This window comes from Rhineura floridana, chromosome 6 (genome assembly GCF_030035675.1).
Source record: "Rhineura floridana isolate rRhiFlo1 chromosome 6, rRhiFlo1.hap2, whole genome shotgun sequence".
NCBI lineage: Eukaryota > Metazoa > Chordata > Lepidosauria > Squamata > Rhineuridae > Rhineura > Rhineura floridana.
In genome coordinates, this window is record NC_084485.1 from 44,330,015 (window position 1) to 44,338,264 (window position 8,250).

General features: G+C 43.6%; 1 protein-coding gene across 1 annotated transcript; it reads right to left on the minus strand.

Annotated features, from left to right (window-relative positions):
- Window positions 1-2,266: 2,266 nt before the first annotated feature.
- On the minus strand, window positions 2,267-7,298 carry LOC133387241 (trace amine-associated receptor 13c-like). The gene has a single exon (XM_061631624.1). It carries the CDS (start codon window positions 5,686-5,688, stop codon window positions 4,612-4,614), a length of 1,077 nt encoding a protein of 358 aa, XP_061487608.1. The 5' UTR covers window positions 5,689-7,298; the 3' UTR covers window positions 2,267-4,611.
- Window positions 7,299-8,250: the final 952 nt, after the last annotated feature.

Here is an 8,250-nt window from a genome sequence, read left to right on the forward strand (position 1 = left end):
TTGTATATTTTGTATTGCATTGTATTTTTTTCATTGTAAGTCACCTCTGGCCTTTTTTTCTTGTAACCCTACAAGCAATACACCAACAAAAAAACACCATAGGCAGCATTTTCATATTGCATCAACCCAAACACAATGCATTTCACTGGGGCAGTCCCGCTCATCAGTGAAACTCAATCAATAGTTTATAGCTAATTGGATTCCTTACATTCCAGCAGTGTTTCCATTGAAAGGATAAAATGAGAGGACTACCCTGCAAAATAGAATACAAATTAATTCAAGAAAAGATGAAGCTGTTTTCATAATATTTTATGGTTGTTATGACCGTCCCACAATGGCTTTTCAAAGTCATACCTATCTTACATGAACAAAACCAAATATTTGTACCTCCTGAATAAAGGTCCAAATATGCGTACAGTCTCATATTTCAGACCACAGTACTACTCCTTCACTGCTGAAAGATGAGGGAGAATTCAGGTGCTAGAATTGCCCTTGAAACTTTTCCTACAGGTAATGTTCATGCTCTGTTCCACTGGCTCGAAAGGACCACCTAGAGATCTTTTACTAACACAGACAAGCTGAAAGTAAACTTAAAGCAGTGTGTGAAAAATCAGTGGTGTCCATCTGCCATGAGATGAGATACCTTTGGCAGAATGGATTTTCCCTTCCCTCCAGAGGTTTGGGGGACCCTCCAGAACAGATTTTGGGGACCACAGGGGAAGGATAAGAAGGGGAAGTCTTATCCTCATGAATATCACCCTTTTATTCTAACCTCACACAAGTTTGGCATGTGGTTAGTTCACTTCAGCCATGGCTTCATATACACACAGCTAAAAGAAACTAACAATAAGTTTATCTGCATTAGGGATTTCCAAACTGTGGGCCATGGACCACCAGTGGTCTGTGAGATATATTCAGGTGGTCCACAGCATGTCCACATTAAACATTCATAATGATTTTAATTGTATTTTATTGCTTCTTTTATTACTTATATTTTATTTTATTGTAATTCAATATTAATTCTATGGAAAGCAAATTTTTATACAATAAAATACAATATTGGAAATAAAAGAAGCAATTAAAATACAATTAAAAATCATACAGCAGCTAGTAGAGCACATTAAAATTGCTGCAGTAGGCATAAAAATCATTACGTGATCCACCAAGACCATCATCAATTTTCAAGTGGTCCACGTGTGTGTGTGTGAAAGTTTGGGAACCACTGATCTGTATTATAGCACCCAGACTAGTTCTTAGCTTTTGGAGATAGCCCAAGCAGGAGTTAAAGCTACTAACTAAAGTCCAGTTGGCCTCATGGACTATCTGCTGTCTTGAGATGAGTGTCCTTGCAGTGAATTGGAAAATGGACTGCCTTCAAGTCAATTCCAACTTATGGCGACCCTGTGAACAAGGTTTTCATTGTAAGCGGTATTCAGAGGGGATTTACCATTACCTTCCTCTGAGGCTGAGAGGAAGTGACTGGCCCAAGGTCACCCAGCGAGCTTCATGGCTGTGTGGGGATTCAAACCCTGGTCTCCCAGGTCATAGTCCAACACTGTAACCACTTCACCACACTGGCAACCCCATATTTGGAGATCACATCCCGTGCAACACTGTAGCTAGAGAAGAGATGGTATTTGGGGGAGGGGCAGGGTTTCAGGGAGGAATTAAGAGTCAGAATCTGCCTAGACAGAATTATGTAACTGCTAAAAAGAAATATAGGTTTATGAACTGGTACCTGAGTTTGCTTTGTTCATCCTTCCTCTCATCCCTTTTTCCACTTGTGGAGTGTCTTTTTAGATTGTAAGCCTGTCTTACTACTGTTTGGGAGCCTTTTTAGCCAAAGGGAAGGATATAAATGCTTTAAATAAATATATACATAATGAAGAGTCAAATTACAGCTGGGGAAAATCAGCCTACATTCCAGACTTCTGAGGTTGGCACACATATACCAAGCAAATGGCTTGCCCTCTGTTTCTCCACTGGAACCAAAGGTGCCTTCAGACTGTCAGTTCTTTGTGTGAGGGATTCTAGCACATACCAGAACTTTAGGTTTGTGCAATTAAAGTGCTTTGTCACCCTTTTGCAACAAATCCTCTCTTTTTTTAAAAAAAGGGGGGGCGCTTTTAGTGGTTTGGAAAGCAACCAGAAAATTCATTGAGAAGTGTGGGATGAACAAATGATTAATGGGAAGATGTGTAAACACCCACAAGCAAATCAGGAAGAATGCTAGTTGTTGTTTTAATTAACCATCCTGTAAACAAATCAGAACAAATGATGAGAAGAAACTGGACATAGTCTAACCATCAGGTAAGCTTTGGGCATGCAAATCAGGACGAATGCTGAACAAACAGGTCATCTGGAGGAGCTCCAAGTCTACACTGTCAAGATTCTCTCTCTGCTATAACTAATTGATTTATTGTGTTAAGCAGAAAGCTTCTACTTCATCCACTGCAATCTGTCACTCATGACACGTACACTCTCTCCTCAGTTGTTTTCCGTTTCTAGAATTTTTGGCAGTGACTGAAATGAAGTGCATAAAGGCAGTCCAACTAGGCTTACAGCAAATGATTTGATGAGAAAGCTCCCTCTAGATTTTTTTTTTAGATTCCCCTCCCTTTTTTCGTGGACTCATAGAAGTGGAAGTGAATGAAGGTTAGTTATCCAGTCTGGCTGTGTGCCCAAAATGTAAGCTTTGACTCAGCAGCCCAACAGCCAGGTTAATGCTTCAGTCCAGACATATAGAGGGCAGCTACACTGCAAAATATGCCTATGAATCCAAAATGAAATAATATCAAATGATGCATAACTAAAAGTTGCATTATGTTATTTCATTTGCAACCAAATACATTAGATAAAAATCATCCAACTGATATCACTTGAAAACAGAGCTATAAATCGGGCAAAGATTTGCAAGGCTCATTTGACAAAGTGAAAAGACTTCAACTCTGAGTGTTTTTTCTTTAAATCAGGCTCCAAAAGTTGATAGTTATGTAAGCACCAATAATTCTTATTATTTTTGTAGCATTATATTTAACCAAGGGAAATTCATCATCAATGAATACATTCAGAATAGTGTTTGTTATCAAGATAACCTCATACAATAAATACAGCAGTTCTTTGAAGCCAACCAAACAGGAAAAGATGTCATAACAAAGTATGAGAACCTTTGTAAATATACACTAAGCCTTGTGAACACCAAATAAAAGGTCTGTCAACAAAACAGTTATTCAGCCTATCACTTAATCATCCTATTAATATTACATCACCATCATGTTTTACAACTTTCCATCTTTCCAGCATCAACATATTTTTTTTGTAATAGCAACCACTTAATAAAGATAAGCTGCCCCCTAATCCACTTTAACAAATCTTTGGATGTGCAATCAGGGTAATTAATACCTAATTCTTCTATACTACTGTATCCCAGAGGCACATTTCTTCCAAAAAATTGCAACTTTGCTTTAGAGAGAAGTGGCAAAAGGGCATTTCCTCACTCTTCCAATGCCTTTTTAAATATGGCAATGTTAATTTCCAATAGTGATCCTGAGAAAGAGACCAGAAGAGAACAATTATTTTGGTCTGATCAGCCCAGAAGAAAGGATGTTATCTTAAGTGTATGCCACTAGTGGTCAAAGTTGGACTTACCCATTTTGAAGAGTATGGTGTTCACACAGTTTTTGCAGAACATGCATATTTATAGTTTGAGTAAATGTTATATGTTACATACTGAAATACCATAACCATATTTGTGATAACATCTAACTAGCAATAACCATACTCAAGGGCCATTTTTTGTGATGTTGTTTGGCTTGGACTTAAATCTACAGTGCCATTTTCCAATTTTGTACACAGAAGAAATACTCTAAGTTCTCATCGTCTCTAGAGATTTCTGTGTTCTGCGGGTGGTGGTGGTTTGTTTTTTTTACATTAAAAACTCTGTTCTGTCCCTTTTCCTGTGCTTACATATGTAAACAAGAACCCAGACCTCGGAAATGTTGCAGGTAGATACAAGCTCTGTACTAAAAGGGCATTTATTGAGTCTATAAGGATCAGTTTTTGAGAGAGCAGCATGCTTTTGCACTCTGCATTGTAATTCATGCCGATAAACCCATGCTGCATTTGGACTATGGAGTTCAAATAGTTGCAATCCAATGTATCCAAGAAAAAGTCTGGCACTTCAAGAGAAGTGCACATTTCTAAAAGGTAACAGGGCCAGCTCTACCATTGGGCAAAGTGAGGTGGCTATCTCAGGCAGCAGATTCTGTGGGGGAAGGTGTCACAGTCAGGTGTTGGGAGGCAGAGATGTGTGCGCCACATGGCCTGCCCTACACTCCCTAAGCTAACCAGCTGCTCTCAGGGGCAGTCAAGGATGTTTTCCCATCACTGATGTTAAAGAAAGATTCAGTTATCAGTTCGGTCTGCTACTGTACATGGAATGAGGGATGCCCTCTTGTCCTTTACCTCAGGCAGCAAAATGTCTCAGGCCACCCATCCACAAAGACGCAACAGTGGAAAAGGAGAATCAAAACCCAGAATGTCCAGCCAAACTCCAGATAAGCATAAACACAACTGCCACCCTAAACAAAATGGCAGACGCCTATTGTGCCATCAAGTACTCTCTGGATGAAACATCTTCTTAAGGACTGCCACATAAGCAGGGACAGAACTGTGCTCCTCCAGTGAACAGCCAGCATCCTGAGAGGCCGCTATCAGCACCTGCTTGTTGAACAGCTCCCGAAACCCCTGCCGGAACTTGGGGTCCCAAATGCTATAGATGGCCACATTCCAACAGCTGTTGGAAGTGAGGGTCCAGAAGGCATAAAAGGAGAACTGGCACCACTGGTAGCCCACCACAGAGCCCACCACAAATACAGCAATGGGAAGGAAGGAAGACGAGAAAGCAAAGGTCAAAATGCCGATGGTCTTAGCAGCAGTAATGTCTGAGAAGGAAAGCTGGTTGCCACCCTGTGACTCTTCTCCGAGTTGCCTTCGCTTCTTGCAATATTGGTGGACGGCAGCAAAGGTGATGGCATTGATTGCAAAGGTGCCACTCAAGACAGAGAAATCAAAGACTGGATAAAGAAGCATGACATTCCAATGGGATTCAGGAGGCTTCACTGTAGGAAAGACATAGTTGCACATCTTGCTGCAGGAATCATACTGGAAGGTGATATCAGGGCTGGAGAGCAGAGGTATCACTGCCAAGCAGCTACTCATGGTCCAGGAGGCAAGAATAAGCCAAAGAGTCCTGCGTTTGGTGATCACTGCTTTCCTGTGCAAGGGCTTCAGCACTGCTATGCACCTCTCCACTGAAAGCAGAAATATGGTACTGATCGAGACAAAAGTGCAGCCAGCAAAAATGGGCCCAGTGATGAAGCAAGCAAGTTTTTCATACTGACCAACCTCCTTTTCCATCCCACAGGTCAACCTGTTCACCTCCCTGTAAACTGAGTAAGGCACTACAATGAGCCCCACTGCCAAGTCAGCTAGGGCCAAAGAGACCCTCAGGTAGCCTTGGGATGTTCTGAATTGCCTGACATGAAAGAAAACCAGGAGGCTCACGAGATTGCCAAGGCTGATGGCAATGACCAGGAGGGCCATGAGGAGCAGCTTGCAGACATCCCCGGCAGAGGCCTGGCTCCAGTCTGTGCAGTTGGGGCTTCGGCCACTGCTGTTTCCCAACATTGACCAGGCTTATATTTCTGCTCCAAGACAAAGCAGATATTTGTTTCTGATTACTATTTTTTCTTTTTTTTCCTCTTGCGTAAAATCTTTTTTAGCCATGACAGCTGTGTGGATTTGTTATTTTTATATTTGATTGTATGTAAATATTTTTTAAAAAAAATCTGTTCCAAGACAAACAGGGAGCCACAAGAAATTCCAGGGAAGGTGATTCACAGGGTGCTTTCTCCATGCTGAATCTCCAGATACAGAGTTCCAAGAAATAGCAGCGTGAACAATTCAAATGGAAGTCCATGTCAAACTGCAGTCTGTTCCCAGAGGGAAGCCAGGCTCCACTGCTGTCCCTGCAAAGGTCTGAAGCCCATGCACCAAATCCAAAGAGAAAGGTGCAGGAGATGCTAAACAGGCTCCCACACCCACTGGCTATTATAGTCAGTGCTCTCCCTCACTCTCTCTCTCATACACACACACACATACACAGAATCTAACTATACTAGTTCATAGTTCATACAAAGACAGAATTATACAAAGATCATCTGCAAATACTGTGACTTTGCATCATTTTGTTCAAAGCAAAATAATTAATATGGAAATATATTGCTGCAATGCTGCGCAAACCCTGAGATCTTTGTAGAATGGCGTCTTTCACACACCCATGCAAACAGGAATATAATACTATGACACTCTTCATCAATTTTGTAGGAGACCGGTTGAAGTCTTCAGGCGGCATTTGCCCTGGGATGCTGCTATGAGAGGCAGGCTGCAGCTGCCCCACAGACCGTCGCTGGCCTCTCTGGAGCAGAATTACCTCTGGGCAGTGTTGAGGGTTACAGCTGCTGCCGCCGGCGTGGTAAACGCAAGGATGAATCTTTCTGTGTTCCGCCAAAGAGTCACATACTGGCAACTCTCATTGGCGAGAAGTCTTTAGGCAGATTAGATGCACCGTCTCCCCGTCAAAACGAAGCAACCCATGGGCTCTTCAGACGGAGTGCCAGTCAGACACACGCAGAAGTCGCTCTGCTCTTCTTCAAGGAACACACGTGCAAAGAACAACACAAGCGGGGGGAAAGATGCGCCTGTAAACGATGCGCCCTACTCGAGCTCTCGAGCTTTGCGGTACTGCGCGTCGCTCCCGACTGTTTGCAACCTCCTTCTCTGCCCGCCCCGCCGCCCCAAAGTTTAAACTCCCTGGCAGAGTTACTGCCTCAGTTACGCGGCGCTCCTGTCCTCCAGAGAAGAAGCGGCACTCCGAGAGACGCTTGCCGCAACAAAGAGCCTCCTTCTGCAACCCGCAACTCCGATTGCCAGTCCTTGACGCAAAGCACAGCCATCCAACAGGTCCCGGGTGTTTACAAACAGCGTCGGGCTGGAGACAATCCACCACGCGTCTCCAACTTGAGTAAATCCAGTCCTTTTTAGCCTCCAGATCTCTGGCTCCTCAGCCGAAACCAATCCACTCGTCTAAGTTTCTAGCTCTTTTTGCGTAGGCTGCTGCGGGCGTCGCTCTCTGCGCTGGGCTAGTGATGCCTTTCACTTCGCGGGAATGGGCTGCGGACGGGTCGGGCGCTCGGTCTCTGCCTCTCCTCCACGCCCAGTCAGGTGCGCGAGTGAAAGGAAAGGCAGGGATGCGAGGCGCGAAGTTGGAGCCTGAGGTTCTGGGCTGCTCTGGGATGATTGCCCAGACTTCCCTTGCACTTGCCGACTTCTGGTTGGGCAGAGAGCAGGGGTGTAGTTGCCTGGGGTCACGGAGGGGGTCCCAGGTAGGTCCCTTTGTATGAGCCAATCAGCATGAAAAGGGAGCGTTTCAGCCCCAGGGAAGAGTTCTTGTCCTTTTGTACTAATTGGAGCCAGTCAGAGTGAAAGGAGGTGAGTCAGCCATTGAGAAGATTCTTCTCAGTAGCTAATACACAGTCTTCTCTTTCATGCTGATTGGCTCCTAGGGACCTCCCTTGTAGTGAAGTGTGGACTTTTAAGATGACAGGGAGAGCAAGGAAGATGAGAAAAAGTGGAAAGAGGAGGATGGCTGTAACAGGCTCTGGTGTTACTATCATGGAAGGATCTTACACTTCTGAATTTACCACTGCATTACTGGCAGAAGGGTGCCCAAGTATAGTTATATACTTGGTATACAACTCATTTTAGGTTCTGGATTTAGTGCTCTTACTGTGCCTCTTCCCCCCCCCACTTTAAATGTCTACCACCTCGCATTTACTTCAAAATAGAAACAGCTCATTCTGCTGCTGATGGGGGTGGGAGGGTGGACTTCTGCCCTAAAGTCTGGCCTCGACGGCACCACTGGGTGGGTCGGTTTGGAACATCATCCTTACAAGGAGAGACTCAAGTATTTGGGGCTTTGTCATTCGTGTGTGTGTGTGTGTGGGGACTACTTAGTGGAGACATGAGAGGTTTATAATAAGCACTGAACTTGGGGTCATCCAATTAAACTGACTGGCAGGATATTCATGACAGAAATACGAATTTATTTCTTTACATATAGAGGAATTCATTAATGGAAGTCATTGTCCTTAAAAACAGAATTCAACAAGTTGATGAAAGGCAGTTGAT

Coding starts and splice junctions, on each gene's coding strand:
- LOC133387241 (XM_061631624.1), bottom strand. CDS start 5,688: ATGTTGGGAAACAGCAGTGGCCGAAGCCCCAACTGCACAGACTGGAGC.